The sequence below is a fragment of the Girardinichthys multiradiatus genome, chromosome 11, assembly GCF_021462225.1.
Source record: "Girardinichthys multiradiatus isolate DD_20200921_A chromosome 11, DD_fGirMul_XY1, whole genome shotgun sequence".
NCBI classification, from domain to species: domain Eukaryota; kingdom Metazoa; phylum Chordata; class Actinopteri; order Cyprinodontiformes; family Goodeidae; genus Girardinichthys; species Girardinichthys multiradiatus.
Window position 1 is genome coordinate 29,325,800 of NC_061804.1, and position 18,608 is coordinate 29,344,407.

General features: G+C 39.3%; 1 protein-coding gene across 1 annotated transcript; it reads right to left on the reverse strand.

Moving 5' to 3' along the window:
- Nucleotides 1-1,940: 1,940 nt before the first annotated feature.
- Nucleotides 1,941-17,740, reverse strand: tmlhe (trimethyllysine hydroxylase, epsilon). Its single transcript, XM_047378456.1, has 7 exons — nucleotides 17,345-17,740; nucleotides 17,090-17,266; nucleotides 3,824-4,103; nucleotides 3,585-3,704; nucleotides 3,103-3,339; nucleotides 2,880-3,018; nucleotides 1,941-2,783 (listed from the first exon to the last, which is right to left on the reverse strand). The coding sequence occupies exons 1-7, from the start codon at nucleotides 17,628-17,630 to the stop codon at nucleotides 2,652-2,654; spliced, it is 1,371 nt and encodes a 456-aa protein (XP_047234412.1). The 5' UTR covers nucleotides 17,631-17,740; the 3' UTR covers nucleotides 1,941-2,651.
- Between the last annotated feature and the right edge of the window lie 868 nt (nucleotides 17,741-18,608).

Consider the following 18,608-nt stretch of genomic DNA (forward strand, 5'->3'; position numbering starts at 1 on the left):
AGCAACGAGCTTCCGTAGCATTTTATGTGACAGAACAACATAAAGGAGTGCATGATTGTGAAGTAAATTTGTTCGAATAAAATTACTAATTAGGTGACTTATGAAAGATGTTTTTTCAATTAGGGGTACTATAGGGTAAAAGGAGGCTTAATACAAACACAGTCCAAAGTGTCATAAAGCTGAAAACCATTCATTTCCTTCAGCTTCACAAATATCCAAGGCTTTGTCTTGGTCTATCAGACAGAATCCCAGTAAACTGAAGTCTTTGGCTGCAACATGAAAAAATGTGAAAAACAAAACGGGTGTTCTCAAGACACTGTAAATGAATCAAATCTGTCACATCACTTACTGTGTTCAGATTTTCTTTCATTCAGTTCTAAATTAGAAAAATCCCAGTGGCTCATTTTAATGCAGAAAAGTTTATATTTTAAAAATCACTGTTTAATTGCTTTCATCACAATCCATGTAAATCTCTGCAGATAGATATTTTCTATTATAAAGGCGTACATATATTTTGCACCTGGAAAAAAAAGCATATTCTACCAACTCCTCCTTTGGCCCAATAGCACATTTAATAAATTTCAAGCTTCCTGCCCTGTGCCAAATTCAAAGCAGGTGACCAGAAAATTAAACATGATTTGGCAAGAAAGAAGGCAGCAAAGAGATGTGCAATATGTTCCCTTAGCAGAGACCTAAAGAGTAACTGCTGGATGTCTTTATGTAGCCAATAAGGTCATTTACAACACAACTTTAGTTTTAATAAATTCTGAAATTAGTTAATAAAATAACTTCTGTTGATGTAGCTTTGGACTATTCATTCCCTTTCACTGTATTGCTGTGACATCGGTAAAACTGTTGCATAAGAACTCAAATAGAGGCAGCTGGGGACTTTATCAGCTATGTATAAATGAGAGCTGACTCTTAGAAGGCCATGAACCAGCTTCGGAAAAAAAAAAAAGTTTCAAATCAGCACTAATAAGCCAATAAGACCTCATCATATCGGAACAATTTACCATGGCTGTATCTGCTACTAGCTGCAGTAACACATTTACTTTTTTGTTGGGAAGATACTGTCATAAGTTTAGCTAAACTAATAACAATTATAATGAAAACAAATAAATCCAGAGGTGACACTACTTGCTTTTCTATGCATTGTAGGAGATATGTTTAATTTTTAAAGTTGGCTTGGAAATTGGACTTTAACAAACAAAACACCAGTGTGTTAATGACAGTGCCTAAAACATTATATAGAAATAGTTGCACAAGTGGAAAACTTGTCCAACATGATTACTTAAAGTGTGTTGTGCATATGTATAGAGTTCTATTTCTCATAGAAAGTACTCCTGGATCACTGCTTCTGTGTTGTTTTTCTGTCTCTGTTCTGTTCTCTCAAACCCCGTCGGTCGTGGCAGATGGCCGCTCACACTGGTTCTGGTTCTGCTGGAGGTTTCTTCCTGTTAAAAGGGAGCTTTTCTTCTCCACTGTCGCTACATGCATGCTCAGTATGAGGGATTGCTTCAAAGTCAACGCCAGTGACTGTCCACTGTCATTACATGCTCATCCAGGAGGAGTGAATGCTACAAGTCACTGACTGGATGCAATCTGCTGGGTTTCCTTGGATAGAAATACCTTTTAACCAATTTGAATCAATAGCTGAATCTGACTGCATTGTTCGATAGTTAGGATTAATTAGAATGTATGTACCTGACTTGTAATCTGTTTGATTCGATTGAATTGACTTTGCGAAGTGCCTTGAGACGACATGTGTTGCAAATTGGCGCTATGTAAATAAAACTGAATTGAATTACTCTGATACCTCTAAATAAAACCAACCAATTGCCTTTAGAAAGCCATCTGTGTGATTAGATTTAATCTCAGTATAAATCTAGATGTTTCATGAAGGCCTCAGAGGTTTGTTAGAACAAACAGCATCAGACAGGTCAGGTTGTGGAAAACTTGAAGGATTAGATTATAAATCAGTAGTCCAAACTTCCCAAAGAGCAACAATCATCTGGATGTGGAAAGAGTATAACAGAACTGCAAATCTACTAGGAGATGGTGGTCTACAAAATGACAGACTGGTGAAGGAGAGCATTAATCAGAGAAGCAATTAAGAGGCCCGTGGCTAACTCTGGGGGTGCTGCAGAGTGTTATAATCTGTTAGTTGTAAAATCCTTAAATCTGACCTTTATGGAAGAATGGCAGAATAAAGCCAGTGTTGAAAGAAAGCCCTAATACGTCTAGCTTAAAGTTAGTCAAAAAACAATGTAGGGGATACAGCAAACATGAGGAAGGTCAACATGGGGTTGGGAGGAGAGGGTCATCAAAAGAGGAGCAACAGGTGATGGAGTGTGTAAGGGTTTGCATGTGGCCTGTTGGTTATATGGGGAAACTGGCCAGGATGTGGGGTGTACTGATCAGAGGACCACCACCTGCGTTGTGTCATTCTACACGTTACGTTGCTCAAGCCCTTTGAACATTTATTCATTCTTTTTAAATGAAATAAAATCATTGAAATTGTAGAAACAAGCAATATTACAAAACATATATGAGTAGAGCAGAACATCCTCCTGGACTATAGGGAGTCCAAAATGATTAAATCTATATTGGAGGCAGACTGATAAGGCAATGCAATGACTGGATTTGTATGTTTAGGCCTGTAGTCCAAAGCATCGTGCAGCGCTGAGTACATCGTCTCGGGTCAGATAACATCCACAAAGCTGCCTCAAGCCGGTGAAAGATTCCCTCCCATGCAGGACCCTCCAGTTGTCAATAAAAATCACCTCAGGAGACAAAAGGGGGAAATGGTTAGATTCTATATTCTTCTGAATTACATCTACGCTTTGAAATTTTCTTAATTAAAGCTCCAACTTTCTTACTTTCCCTGGACTAAGTTTCACCCAGAGCTCATTCTCTGCGCGCCTTAGCTCCGTTGTCAGCTCTCGATGTGCTATATACCATCTCTGGACGGTGTCATGGGGGATCGTGTTTATCACTGACCGGTCATAGTTATTATATCTGGAGTAGGAAAAATAAAAAACGGTGAATATTGCTGCTCAGTGTCTACTACACAAAATCTATTCGATTTCAGCATCAGCATACCGTATCATGTACAGTTCATTGTTCCAAGAGTAGACGTTGAGCACGGGGCCAACGCCCTTCATGTGGTTTCGGTGATTGTCTGTGTTTTCAATATACTCGTGCCTTATGGGTATGCGGCACAGCAGCTCAAACTTCTCAGGAGAACGTTGGCGAAGCTTCTCCGCAGCATAAAAGCCATCCACCAGCAGTGTCCTCCCTCCAGTCCCCTCATGCCTGAGACAATGAAACACCTGGATTCTGCAACAGCAGCCAAAACAATACTTCTCAGTAATAAAACAACCACTCTCTTTACATATCCATCCATCCATCCATCCATCCATCCATCCATCCATCTCCTTCCTTGAAGATTTCAGGTTCTGTATTCAAAGCTTGAACATGTTTGTATTTATTACAACAATGGGACCAAAACAGCACAGAATGCTAGAAATTAAAGTGTGAAATTTAAAACACCAAAAATGTTTAGGAACCCTGAGTGTACCTACCCACATGGCTCCTGAAAGTAAGTAGTGTCAGTATGTCGGTCCAGGGCCAGCTGACTGTAGGCAGTGTCGCCTCTGGAAAAATCGGATGTAAAACTCCACATTCTCCCATATGTAGTCTCTCTTACAAGAATTACACAAAAAATGAGAACAAGCTGTCAGTCAGCACTGCTCACATGGTAACACAATCTATGACAAAGACTGTTGCACTACAAAACAATCCAAAACAAAGGAACTGCTACCTGATGAGACTGACCCTCTGAGTGACTTCCTCAGTGGCTTCCACTGTTGTCGGAACATCATCCACGAAGGCGATTCCATACAGGAGGTAGTTTTGCAGGAACTTCTTTAGCTCGTTGTCGCAGCTCATAAACGTGTCCCATTTGATTGATGATATGCTGGCATTTTGGTAGATGTTAGCATTCCACAGGACGCGTGGCTGCTCGGTGGCCTTCTCCCTTCCTTCATAGCTGTTCTTAGCCAACCAGCTGAGGCTGTACTTAGAAACATGGCCATCAGGCCCTGAAAACAGAGTGAAATTACAATGTACCAATACTTTCTGTAATGCACTATTAGAACTGATTCTGAACTTAGTTTGTTGTTGGTTAGTATTTAACGGTTTCCTTTTGAACTGTTCCTTAAACTGCAGCCGAATAACATGGAAATGATGGCGGCGATAAATTCAGTATTGGTTAATATTGTATCTGTATCCCTGACACACAATATTCATGGCGAAACATGGTGGTGACAGCATCATGCTGTGGTGATTTTCCTCAGCAGGACAGGGAAGTTGGTCAAAGTTGATGGAAAGATGGATGGAGCTAAATACAGCAATGCCTGGCATCAGAATGAAGGGGCTTGAATACGTATGCGCGCCAGACTGTTCAGATTTTTTTTTCTTTAATATTTTTTAAAACCACACATTATTTCCCTTCCACTTTACAATTATGAACCACTTTGTGTTAGTCACAAATAAAATCCCAATAAAACACAGTAGGGCTGAAACAATTAATTAGATTAATTACGATTAAACGATTATTGAAATAATCGTCAACTAATTTAGTAATCAAATAACTGTTAACTGGAGTATACAGACTCTAAAACATACCATTTGCTGAAGGAACAACCCACTCAGAGCAATAATTAGGCCAACATTTTACAAAAAATATATAATTTTTGCATTTACAAAGATAAACCTTTTTTGTCTGTAAATATGCTCTATCCAAAACTCCCCAAGTGGGAGTTTTAGCTTCAGCTGGTACAAATCCTGTAAAAAAAAAAAAACCCTATTAAGCACATTTGCTATCCGATTATTGATTGATTCATCAAAAAAAGTTGACAGATTAATCGATTAGCAAAAGAATCATTAGTTGCAGGCCTAAAATACAATAAAAGTTTGATGGTGGTGACATGACAAAATGTGAAGTAGTTCAAAAAGTATAAATACCTTTTGAACTTTGACGGGGCAGTCTTGTCGTGAAGCAAAGCTGAGCATCATGGGTTCAAACTATCAAGCTTTTACAGGAATAAGGTCGTAGGAAGCACCCCTAAAGGATAAAACCACTCAGCTGACCTTGAACAGGATGAGCTAACATGAAGAGACACATTTACTGTACGCCTTTAGGAGCATGTACATCATCATCTGCCTCGGGACTAGCACATCCCCATTTGTCACTTTATATAAGTTGCGATGCCACTCTTATGTGTGCATATTAAAGATGGGAAAAACCCCCCTTTGCATAAAAGCTGCAGGATCCCACCAGGCCACAGCGAGGCATTATTTGGTCCTTGTGCTTGAAGAGTAAGAAGCAATTTGGACTGTTGGTGATTGGGAATTCAGTGTGCTGGTATAAGATGATTCCAGGGAATGTATATGCCTAAACAAATATTTTAGAAAGGTAAAGGTTTAGAAATAAAAACCATGTCAGCCGATTTATACTGTCCGACAACAGCAGTGGTGTACGGCAGGTGTTGTGCAACAACAGATTTGGTTTGGCTTTTTCAAATATTAATATTTATAATGAATGAAAATTAACAAAATCATTAACAAAGTTTGAATATTTAATTTAGCCAAACAACTTTTGGTCTGTCAGGGATTGTCCTGTGAATACCAGCCCAATGTGGCGGCATTATAGAAGAATCAGTGAAAGAGGGAATTTGTTCTCAAACAGCAAACCTTGCACACATACTGTATATGAAATAAACACAAACGACAATTTTCCAAAATGACTTCAAGTTAAAATACTTCAATTAACAAACTCTTTAACTAGGCTAATAACATTCAACTAAACTGCTATGTAAAAAAAAAAAGAAAGTATAAGGAGAACTAATACACGACAAAAAAGAGAACAAAAGAATAAACCATAACCAATAAAATGAAGCAATGGGAGTATAATGCAGTTCAGTGAGAATGTTTGTTTAAAAAGCAAGCTTTGTTTAAGGGATTTGGAATGAAGTCAAATTAGTTTGAAAACTGATTAAGAGCAACAATTTGTATGTGATCACTAACCTATTTCAAATGCTAATTGAAAGGGTGAATAAAATATTGTTTTAATAAAATAATATTTAAAAGTCTGATGTTGTGGAGTTAGAAATCTATGACCTTGTGGACAATTGATTCTTAATAGTTTTTAACCGTCCATCACAGAGAGTGATGGACGACTAAAGTTGGTGGCAAAGAACGTTGGTGGCCTCTCACAAGATGGCAAACAAAAGTGATGATGCCACATACGGATTAGCGGCTCAGCTAACACTAATGAACTATTTATTTAGGAACCCTTTCAGTTCCACATGCACTTTTAAATATCAATAATACAAACATTAATGTATGTATGAGCGCTGGCGACGCGTTACGGCTGACCTGTGTTTAAACCTTATTGAAATAAAATTTTTCGAAATTTTAAAACACCACCCAGAAAGTTTTGTACTATGAGGTCATGGGAATTCCAGCTCAGCTGTGACTCCTGGGAGCTGGGCCCAACACAGAATATCTTCTACATAGGTCTCAATTGACAATTTTTGATTTTTTAGAGCGAAAGAGCCCTAAAGGTGTGCGCTCAGTGTTTGCAGTTTGAGATGCAGTTCAGCTTTGGGAGGACCTACAGTATATTGGTAATTTAGACTTACGCGTCTCCCCTCACTTTAAAACTTGACTATGCCGCTGTCGACTTCAGGTTCTAACTTATAATATTAACTCTAAGCTGAAGTTTCAACCCATAAAACTACCAGGTTACACTGAGAGTTTATGCTGCTGTTTTCTGTCTTTCTTTTTTTTTTTTTTTTTGCTTTTTTATAGTTTGGAGATGGAGGGTAAAGAAGGTGCTGCTCTGAACTTCTCTCTCCGACCATCCTGCAGGTAAGTAACTGAAAGAACAAGATGTATTGAATGTACATGGTTGACGGCACGGCTTAAACAGATCAGTATTAAAGAAGAAGAACATGGTGGTGGGTTAACCCACTTATGACCAGAATTATGTAATTTATGGTAGTAGAAATATTAAAAAAATATGTGATGATTGGATGCTTTTGTCCAAGACATCTTCAGTTTTCAGTATTTGCCACTTATTCCATACTACTTTGGGTTTTTGATTCTGCGGTAAACAGCTTAAGAGGATGAAAAAAGCTGTTTTGGAAATTAAGCCCTTGTAAAATACAGTTAGGTGAGTGAAGACAACAGGAGAGAGTAAAACAGATGATAGACAAGATGGGATAACCCTTTCGCTAATTTGTAAATGATATCATGACCTTGACATTATTTGAGAAAAAAATTGATAAATGAGTGAGAACTTGTTTAAGTTTACGCACATTCACATTTATACAGGTCCTTCTCAAAATATTAGCATATTGTGATAAAGTTCATTATTTTCCATAATGTCATGATGAAAATTTAACATTCATATATTTTAGATTCATTGCACACTTACTGAAATATTTCAGGTCTTTTATTGTCTTAATATGGATGATTTTGGCATACAGCTCATAAAAACCCAAAATTCCTATCTCACAAAATTAGCATATTTCATCCGACCAATAAAAGAAAAGTGTTTTTAATACAAAAAACGTCAACCTTCAAATAATCATGTACAGTTATGCACTCAATACTTGGTCGGGAATCCTTTTGCAGAAATGACTGCTTCAATGCGGCGTGGCATGGAGGCAATCAGCCTGTGGCACTGCTGAGGTCTTATGGAGGCCCAGGATGCTTCGATAGCGGCCTTTAGCTCATCCAGAGTGTTGGGTCTTGAGTCTCTCAACGTTCTCTTCACAATATCCCACAGATTCTCTATGGGGTTCAGGTCAGGAGAGTTGGCAGGCCAATTGAGCACAGTGATACCATGGTCAGTAAACCATTTACCAGTGGTTTTGGCACTATGAGCAGGTGCCAGGTCGTGCTGAAAAATGAAATCTTCATCTCCATAAAGCTTTTCAGCAGATGGAAGCATGAAGTGCTCCAAAATCTCCTGATAGCTAGCTGCATTGACCCTGCCCTTGATAAAACACAGTGGACCAACACCAGCAGCTGACACGGCACCCCAGACCATCACTGACTGTGGGTACTTGACACTGGACTTCTGGCATTTTGGCATTTCCTTCTCCCCAGTCTTCCTCCAGACTCTGGCACCTTGATTTCCGAATGACATGCAGAATTTGCTTTCATCCGAAAAAAGTACTTTGGACCGCTGAGCAACAGTCCAGTGCTGCTTCTCTGTATCCCAGGTCAGGCGCTTCTGCCGCTGTTTCTGGTTCAAAAGTGGCTTGACCTGGGGAATGCGGCACCTGTAGCCCATTTCCTGCACACGCCTGTGCACGGTGGCTCTGGATGTTTCTACTCCAGACTCAGTCCACTGCTTCCGCAGGTCCCCCAACGTCTGGAATCGGCCCTTCTCCACAATCTTCCTCAGTGTCTTACCCTCTTGCTTGAGGGTGTCAATAGTGGCCTTCTGGACAGCAGTCAGGTCGGCAGTCTTACCCATGATTGGGGTTTTGAGTGATGAACCAGGCTGGGAGTTTTAAAGGCCTCAGGAGTCTTTTGCAGGTGTTTAGAGTTAACTCGTTGATTCAGATGATTAGGTTCATAGCTCGTTTAGAGACCCTTTTAATGATATGCTAATTTTGTGAGATAGGAATTTTGGGTTTTCATGAGCTGTATGCCAAAATCATCCGTATTAAGACAATAAAAGACCTGAAATATTTCAGTTAGTGTGCAATGAATCTAAAATATATGAATGTTAAATTTTCATCATGACATTATGGAAAATAATGAACTTTATTACAATATGCTAATATTTTGAGAAGGACCTGTATAACATCTTGTTCATTTAAGATGGAAAGAAAAAAGTCTGGAATTTGTTCTGAGAAGAAAAACTGACGCTAACCAGTGTCATTTAGGGTTTGGTTCTCATTTGGTTTTGTATGTGGACTATTTTGGGAACATTGTTACTGCATACTCAGTTTATTTCTTTTAGTTGAGTTTCTAGTCCTTTCTTGTGTCCTGTTCCATGCGTATTTGGTTAAGATTCTCATTCTAGTAATATTCTTAAGTTTTTGGTTCAGTTTGATCCTCCTGTGTTTCCTTGTTCAGCTGCCACTGTGCTAAGTTTTTGTCACCTTCTATCACTTTTTCTGATCACGTTTTTTTCCAGCTTCACAAGTTTACATGTCATTTATCCACCTTACCAGCAGTTAAAAGCGTTAGTTTATCCTCACAGGCCCTTATTATCCAGAGTCTTCTGTCTTGCCGCATGAAGCCTTCTCTGGTTCTCTTTTCTCACTCTGTCAACAGCTATAGCTGTTGTTGTGTTTGTTTCACATACAAATCACATCATATTACTTTTTCTGACTGTGGGGCCACCTTGCTATTGACGATCCCACCCACAATGAGATTGTACTCAATTGTAATGAAAAACGAACGAAGCCATGTAGCACGGACCCAAGCAAAGTAGGTACTAATGGAAAAGTGGCAATAGTAAGCGATTCATGGGGACCAGAGAAGCTGATGCAGGCCCACACCATTAAGGATTTTTAATAGTACGATGTAAATCTTTTAAAAAAAAACCTGGGTGGTCACAATGGCTGTATTATCCTGCTCGTACTGAGATCAGCTATTACTCATATCTTTTTCAGTATCATGGAAGACCACTGTTCTCAAATAGTGATACAAGTACCACTGGTGGTACTTCAACTACCTTTAGTGGTACTAGGACAGAACTTTTGAATAGACTCTTTACAAGGTAAATAGATAGCAAATCTGCTATGACATAAACTTATAAGGCGGGTGAAAATCTCCAGTGGTTATTGATTGAGAGGTGGGGTATGCCCTGGACAGGTTGCCGATTCATCACAGGGCAACACAGAGAGACAGGACAAACAAACCTAAAGACAATTTAGAGAGACCCATTAACTGTGGGATTGTAGGAGGAAGCTGGAGAACAGGAACAGGGGGAGAACATGCAAACTCTATTCAGAAAGCCAAACCAAACCCTCCACTAAATCCTCAATGCAGGGCAGCAGTTTGTGGTCTGTCTCACATAAACAAACATGAAGAGTTTTACTCAACAATCATTACCTAACCAAAACACTCAACTTTGGTGGATTCTGCTTTTATATTAAATCTTGGCTCGCTCACCTCGCAGCAAAGCATATTATTTTCTGCATCCCAGCAATCTTCTTGTCTTAATTTGCCTCGCTACCTACATGTTTGAGGTATGTTTTGTATACAAGGTATGGTTGAAAAAACGGAAAACCAATAGTTTTTCTTTATGGCATGTTCAACTTCCTCAGAAGTTCACTTTTTCACTAAACCAAGAATATAACGTTTTTCAAATACATTTATACATTCACATGGTGAACCAAGAAAATTAGCAGAACTTTCCTAGTATATCTTTATGTAACATTTTAGAAGAAAAAAAAAAATAGGGATGGACTGTTTTTGGATTACTTTGCCATTCTCTGTCAATACTGTTGAAGCGTTGATGCCAAACTAAAGCAACCTCTTTTTCATTGTTCTGAATTACAAATGACCTTTAAGTGACAACATGGCACATTAACGGAGCAGAAAATAACATAGAGCTACGGTGGCCGGGGGGTGCAAAGCACTTTTACAAGTACCGAAACAAATTTACATTTCAGAAAACAAATTTACATTTCAGAAAACACTTTTACATTTCAGAAAACAAATTTACATTTCAGAAAACAATTTAACAAGATGCGAAACAAATTTACATTTCAGAAAACAAATTTACATTTCAGAAAACACTTTTACATTTCAGAAAACAAATTTACATTACAGAAAACAATTTAACAAGATGCGAAACACTTTTACATTTCAGAAAACAAATGTACATTTCAGAAAACAAATTCACATTTCAGAAAACACTTTTACATTTCAGAAAACACTTTTACATTTCAGAAAACACTTTTACATTTCAGAAAACACTTTTACATTTCAGAAAACAAATTTACATTTCAGAAAACACTTTTACATTTCAGAAAATCAACCGGAAAGGGAATGTACCAACGCCGAGGCTGACCCGGAAGTCAGCCTCAGGGCTGCATCCTTCGAATGCCGTATTTGTAGGCCGATTACGTTACAGCGCAGCGACGAAGGCTGTCCCACTTCATGAATCATTCCGAGCAAATGCTGCCGACAAATGTGTCCTTATTTTGCCCGATTTGAAGGATGGGTTGTGAGTATCCTTCGCGGCCCATCATTTCCCATCATTCATTGCAGGTCGAAGCGGATTGGTCAAGCAGGGGAAGCCATGGTGGACCATAGCAACAAAAGCTGTGAGTAAATTGTGGAAAATTACACTTTCTGTGACACAAATTAAGTTCTACAATGTTTTTAGTGTGGGAATATAACTATGTAGACGTGAAATATCTGCTTGATTTATCTAGACATCGCTTAATTTCAAATGTGCTCCGACGTGTTCGGAGTTTTCCGTTCCCGGCGTAGTAACCGGCTCGCCTCGCCAGCCCTACCGGCGGTGAAGTGAGCCAGCCCGGCAGAGATCTGACCGGACTATCGGCAATAAGCTCCGGCTGGCAGTCATCACAGTGAACGTTTAACACAAGTGATTTCTAACAGTTTATGTTATTATTTTAATTGTTACTGAAAATCGATTTAATATTTCAGGTGATATTAAGGTTAACCAGAATATATGGTCAGTTTTATGTAATCCAACTGTATCGCTGGAGAGTGTGATTGAGAATAAATAAGCTTTACAATATGAATTTTTAATGAAGAAATGTGCTATATGTTTTAAAAGTTTATTTATAATTCAGTTAGCATTATAATTTCTGATTCCAGGTAAACCCGACGAGGAATACACCTCCAAATGTAAGTGAATCTCAGTAAAGAAGTTAAAAGTTTGAAAGAGTTTGTTTTAGACATTTGCATAGAAATATTTTCTTCAAATTAAGACAAATGTGAAATTAAAAAAGGCTTTATTTTTGCTTTGATATTAAGCAAGATGTTTTTTTTTGGTATTTTCATATTTGTTTTAGGTACAAAGGAGCAGACGGGCCAGTTTATTAAGCTCAGGGGTGAGAACCACCACCTTTTTATTGGAGCTAAAAACTCAGCCACCGTGGCTTGGAGGTACAATAACAACATTCTTTGCAGTCAGTTTGTGTCCAGTTTCAATAACTCCTATCTTTCTAACTTTCATAAATATCCATCCAGTGATTAACATACTTCTTTCGGTTTAGGACAATTCTGGAGAAGATGGACCAACAGGGAAAGGTCACCCCCTTTGCAGGCCAAAACAATGTGGGACAATTTGAAAAAAAAAAAAGAATTTAGATTATGTTCATAAGTTCTCATGTCACACACAAATAAAAAAATATTTCTAAAAGTCTTGTTGGTTTCTCTGTTTAGTCAACCCTTTTTTTTTTATTCCATCTAACTTTAGGATTGTAAGTATCCAGGGTCAGGAGAGGGAGTCAGTGAAAAGCCCACTGCTGCTACTTGGCCCTGGTTTGTCTTTATGGATGAGGTGTTGGGACAGAGGCCTTCCACAACACCTCCTGTCCTAATTGCCTCCATCCCTGAGGACACTCCAGGGCCAAGCGGAGCGGTGGTCAACCAGATGGAGAAGGAAGACAGTGAGCCAGCAGGAAGGGGTCAGAAAAGAAAGAGGGACAGAGATGAGATGATGGAGTTGATCAGGGAGGACATGAGGGCACAGAGAGAAGCAGAGGAGAAGAGGGCACAGAGAATGGACAGACTGTTTTCCAAAGATTGGCACCAAAATAAGGTGCTATAAAATAAATAAATAAATGTGTTTTGTTCAGATTGTTTCTTAAAATTTTAAGGTGTTCTAATAAATTTCAAAATTGTTTTTGTCACTAGTTATTTCCATTTGATCTAACAATACATCAACTTCATTTAAAGTTATAAACAGAATTTATTATGAAAAATACAAACCGCACTTTAAACAGAATGGGGGAAGAAAACATTCAAACAGATCAAGATTACAAGAAACAAAAGGCATAAAATAAAACTATGTACAAGTATTTACAATGGCGACAGCAGGATCAACTTGAGTGACCGGTTCCTGGAACACCTCTTCAACAGAACAGAAAGGCAGATGTCTGAACAGAAAGTCTGGCAGTGTGGCTAAATATTTCACAAGGTCAGAGACTTGGATGGGATGCTGCAACTGAGACCTTTGGTTAGTCTTTCTGGATGGTGAGCGAAGCATCACACAGGTGGTCTGCAGATGTTTGTGATGCCTCTCTCCGCTGTCCACGTCATCGTCCATCAAGTGGGTTTAAAGGGCTGGCTGAATTGACGGCTGCCACATCACTCAGGGGTCTTTAGAAGGTAGATGACCTGGTGACGAATAGCCATGATCTGCTCTGTAACTCTGTGGACGATGCGATGGACAGTAGAGCGAGGCATCCCAAACACTCTGCAGACCAATCTGTAGGATGTGCCACTTGCCACCAAGAAAAGAAAAACCAAGGTCTCAATAGTAGCACCCATCCATGTTGCCTATCCTGGTGCAAAAGATTAAGCAGCAGTGCCAGAGACTCCCTGCTCAGCCGAAAATAAGGCCTGGTGTCCTCCTGGTTGAAGAAGCGTTTCAGGACTGGGACACTCAGGTAGATCCTGCAGTAAAGGGGTCTGGTCTAGAAAAGGGAAGAATGGAGATGGAAAAACACATTATTTTTAAGGCATGCTTCTGGATATTTTAAGTGATCAAAGCAAGAAGATACTAATACACCAAAAACACTGCATTATTATATAATTATCTAAGAACAGCCAGAGGGGATCAAATACTTTATAATTCCCATCTATCTTAAAATTTAAAGTTGTTGTTTATAATATATATATATATATCTATATCTATATATATAAAATCTGTCAACATACATTAGCCATAAAGTTGCTATCTCTTTGTTTATTGGCTAGTTAAATCAAACATCTTTTTTATCTGAACATGATTGTATCTGGATTGTACCTGGAATCAGAAATTATAATGCTAACTGAATTATAAATAAACTTTTAAAACATATAGCACATTTCTTCATTAAAAATTCATATTGAAAAGCTTATTTATTCTCAATCACACTCTCCAGCGATACAGTTGGATTACATAAAACTGTCCATTTATTCTGGTTAACTTTAATATCACCTGAAATATTAAATCGATTTTCAGTAACAATTAAAATAATAACATAAACTGTTAGAAATCACTTGTGTTAAACGTTCACTGTGATGACTGCCAGCGGGAGCTTATTGCCGATAGTCCGGTCAGATCTCTACCGGGCTAGCTCACTTCACCGCCGGTAAGGCTGGCGAGGCAAGCCGGTAACTACGCCGGGAACGGAAAACTCCGAACACGTCGGAGCACATTTGAAATTAAGCGATGTCTAGATAAATCAAGCAGATATTTCACGTCTACATAGTTATATTCCCGCACTAAAAACATTGTAGAACTTAATTTGTGTCACAGAAAGTGTAATTTTCCACAATTTACTCACAGCTTTTGCTGCTATGGTCCGCCATGGCTTCCCCTGCTTGACCAATCCGCTTCAACCCGCAATGAATGATGGGAAATGATGGGCCGCGAAGGATACTCACAACGCATCCTTCAAATCGGGCAAAATAAGGACACATTTGTCGGCAGCATTTGCTCGGAATGATTCATGAATTGGGACAGCCTTCGTCGCCGCGCTGTAACGTAATCGGCCTACAAATACGGCCTTCGAAGGATGCAGCCCTGAGGCTGACTTCCGGGTCAGCCTCGGCGTTGGTACATTCCCTTTCCGGTTGATTTTCTGAAATGTAAAAGTGTTTTCTGAAATGTAAAAGTGTTTTCTGAAATGTAAAAGTGTTTTCTGAAATGTAAATTTGTTTCGGTACTTGTAAGTGTTTTGCACCCCACGGCCACCGTATAGAGCTGTTGATGAAGTTTGATCAGTTCAGCTAGCATGAAATAGTTTTTAAAGTGTAAATATCTTTACTTCCTAATATTTGAAATATTCTTTATACCAGATACCACAATGAAACTAATTTTTGTTGTCTGTCATTTTACTATGACAAAGGGCAAAGACCGTCATATACTGTATCCAATGCCTGCTGCACAGAACAGCACTGGTGTTCCTCCCTATAGGATCTACAATTTAATATCCTGAGTTTCTCCTTCTGAAAGAATAAGTTTGGGTTTTTTATATACCCCAAATGTGTGATCCTTATTTTGTAAACAGCAGATAGGTTTAAATTATAGTGAAAAACATCTTTGTTGTTTTTACTGTAAACTATGTAATACAGGTCCTTCTCAAAATATTAGCATATTGTGATAAAGTTCATTATTTTCCATAGTGTCATGATGAAAATTTAACATTCATATATTTTAGAATGATTCCACACTAACTGACATATTTCAGGTCTTTTATTGTCTTAATACGGATGATTTTGGCATACAGCTCATGAAAACCCAAAATTCCTATCTCACAAAATTAGCATATTTCATCCGACCAATAAAAGAAAAGTGTTTTTAATACAAACAACGTCAACCTTCAAATAATCATGTACAGTTATGCACTCAATACTTGGTCGGGAATCCTTTTGCAGAAATGACTGCTTCAATGCGGCGTGGCATGGAGGCAATCAGCCTGTGGCACTGCTGAGGTCTTATGGAGGCCCAGGATGCTTCGATAGCAGCCTTTAGCTCATCCAGAGTGTTGGGTCTTGAGTCTCTCAACGTTCTCTTCACAATATCCCACAGATTCTCTATGGGGTTCAGGTCAGGAGAGTTGGCAGGCCAATTGAGCACAGTGATACCATGGTCAGTAAACCATTTACCAGTGGTTTTGGCACTGTGAGCAGGTGCCAGGTCGTGCTGAAAAATGAAATCTTCATCTCCATAAAGCTTTTCAGCAGATGGAAGCATGAAGTGCTCCAAAATCTCCTGATAGCTAGCTGCATTGACCCTGCCCTTGATAAAACACAGTGGACCAACACCAGCAGCTGACACGGCACCCCAGACCATCACTGACTGTGGGTACTTGACACTGGACTTCTGGCATTTTGGCATTTCCTTCTCCCCAGTCTTCCTCCAGACTCTGGCACCTTGATTTCCGAATGACATGCAGAATTTGCTTTCATCCGAAAAAAGTACTTTGGACCACTGAGCAACAGTCCAGTGCTGCTTCTCTGTAGCCCAGGTCTGGGGAATGCGGCACCTGTAGCCCATTTCCTGCACACGCCTGTGCATGGTGGCTCTGGATGTTTCTACTCCAGACTCAGTCCACTGCTTCCACAGGTCCCCCAACGTCTGGAATCGGCCCTTCTCCACAATCTTCCTCAGGGTCCGGTCACCTCTTCTCGTTGTGCAGCGTTTTCTGCCACACTTTTTCCTTCCCACAGACTTCCCACTGAGGTGCCTTGATACAGCACTCTGGGAACAGCCTATTCGTTCAGAAACTTCTTTCTGTGTCTTACCCTCTTGCTTGAGGGTGTCAATAGTGGCCTTCTGGACAGCAGTCAGGTCGGCTGTCTTACCCATGATTGGGGTTTTGAGTGATGAACCAGGCTGGGAGTTTTAAAGGCCTCAGGAATCTTTTACAGGTGTTTAGAGTTAACTCGTTGATTCAGATGATTAGGTTCATAGCTCGTTTAGAGACCCTTTTAATGATATGCTAATTTTGTGAGATAGGAATTTTGGGTTTTCATGAGCTGTATGCCAAAATCATCTGTATTAAGACAATAAAAGACCTGAAATATTTCAGTTAGTGTGCAATGAATCTAAAATATATGAATGTTAAATTTTCATCATGACATTATGGAAAATAATGAACTTTATCACAATATGCTAATATTTTGAGAAGGACCTGTATAGTGTTAAGAAGAATTTCCCCAGATGAACTTGCTCTCATGCCTGTCCATCTGCAGCTCATTTCGTTTCTCAATAACAATTGGTATTCAGAAATGCAGTCACTGGGTTTTACTCTGCTTCACCCCATTCTGTTTATCTGTGCAGCATTCAAAGCTGACTCACAGGTGAGGACGAGCTGATCGTCTTCCACCGCGGAGCTCTCAGGGCGGACAGTGAGCTCTATGCTCCCGGTGTCCAGGCTCCTCTGGTGGGTTGAGGAGTTGTAAGAGGACGCTGAGCGGCAGTGGTCCCGCAGCCACACGTAGCTGAAACGCATCGGCGTCCCACCGTGGCTGACCTCTGCAGGCGGATAGGGGTCTTTAGGGACGTAACGTGTGCATAAATATGGCTTAAAAAAAGGGCCGTTGTTAAACTCACCAAGACTGTCTTCGAGGAAGCGGAAAGTCGCAGAAGCTGCGGAGCGGAGCTGCAGCATGTGTCCCCAGGACATGCGGGGCTCTATGCGGGCAGACAGCAGCTGAGCCTGCCTCAGAGACGGACTAATTACTCTATGAAACGCTCTAAACATCACGGCTGAAAACACAACTGAATAACTCAATATAGATCTGTAAAACACAACCCGACACCTTCCAGTTTCCAGACAGCCCGAGTTCAACCTGGTGAATCTCTTTCTCACAGATAAATCGTTAATCTCATAAAACATCTCAGAGTACGTGAAACCCACATAAAAGTTTAATCATTAAACACTGGTTGAATTTACATTTGCTGCTTTCAGAGAACCGAATTTTCAGTTCACGCATGTGTAATTCGCCTGACCTAGTACCCGTATGTGGGGGCACGTCAACGCGGCCGCCATATTGGGAGGGTGAGATGTATTGTAGGGCCTTTGTGAATACAAATGAAAACAATCTAAACTGTGCATAGTTTGTTATATTATTTGGCATATTTAGTTTACTTGACCAAGTTACAGTGGTATTTCCTTTATTTGTCCAGTCAATTATAGTGAAAAAATATATAAATAACCTAAATTCCTAAAAGTTTTTTTAAAGATTTTTTGGATTACAACAGTGTACATAGTAGTGTAGAACAAGCTTATGTTTGAAAAATAAAGGCTTTCCTTACTGTATTTGAAGATATCAGGAAAAAAAACAGACTTCTGTCCAATGCCAAGATTAGAGAGTTGGATTAAAATAACCTCCAAGAGCAACTTCTTCCATCAACCTAAGACCAATTTGGGGATGATTTACAAGCATGATGGAGCACTGTGTCACTAGGGAAAAGTTACCAAAAAAAAAAAGTGTGTCAAAGATCATCTTTGTAACTTTGGATCTGTGGCTGGAAAACTTCACTGTGTAAGGAAATGCCCACCACTTGAAAACTTAATTTCATATTTATGAGATAGCCTACAAAGTCAAAATTCTGACTTCCAGTCATAATGATGAGATACAGGTATAAAGTCAAAATCCTAATTTTCTACTTTCAGAGTCTGAATTAGGAGATAAATTTATATTTACAAGATACTCATTATTTTGACCTTTAAATTAATAAATAAATCAAAATAATGTTGACTTTAAAAGTCACAATTATGATGCACCATGTGCCAAGTTTCAAGTAAAAGAACTTAGTTTTTATACTGCTCAGATCAAAACCACATTTGGAACCTCTGTTCAAAAATCAAGTG

Bases quoted from the DNA above. Each gene is read 5' to 3' on its own strand.
- tmlhe (XM_047378456.1), bottom strand. From the start codon at position 17,630: ATGTTTTATGAGATTAACGATTTATCTGTGAGAAAGAGATTCACCAGG. The intron at 3,705-3,823 runs GTAGCAGTTCCT...AATTCTTGTAAG, and splicing joins CAGAGGGTCAGTCTCATCAG to AGAGACTACATATGGGAGAA. The intron at 2,784-2,879 runs GTAAGAAAGTTG...TTGTCTCCTGAG, and splicing joins TGAAACTTAGTCCAGGGAAA to GTGATTTTTATTGACAACTG.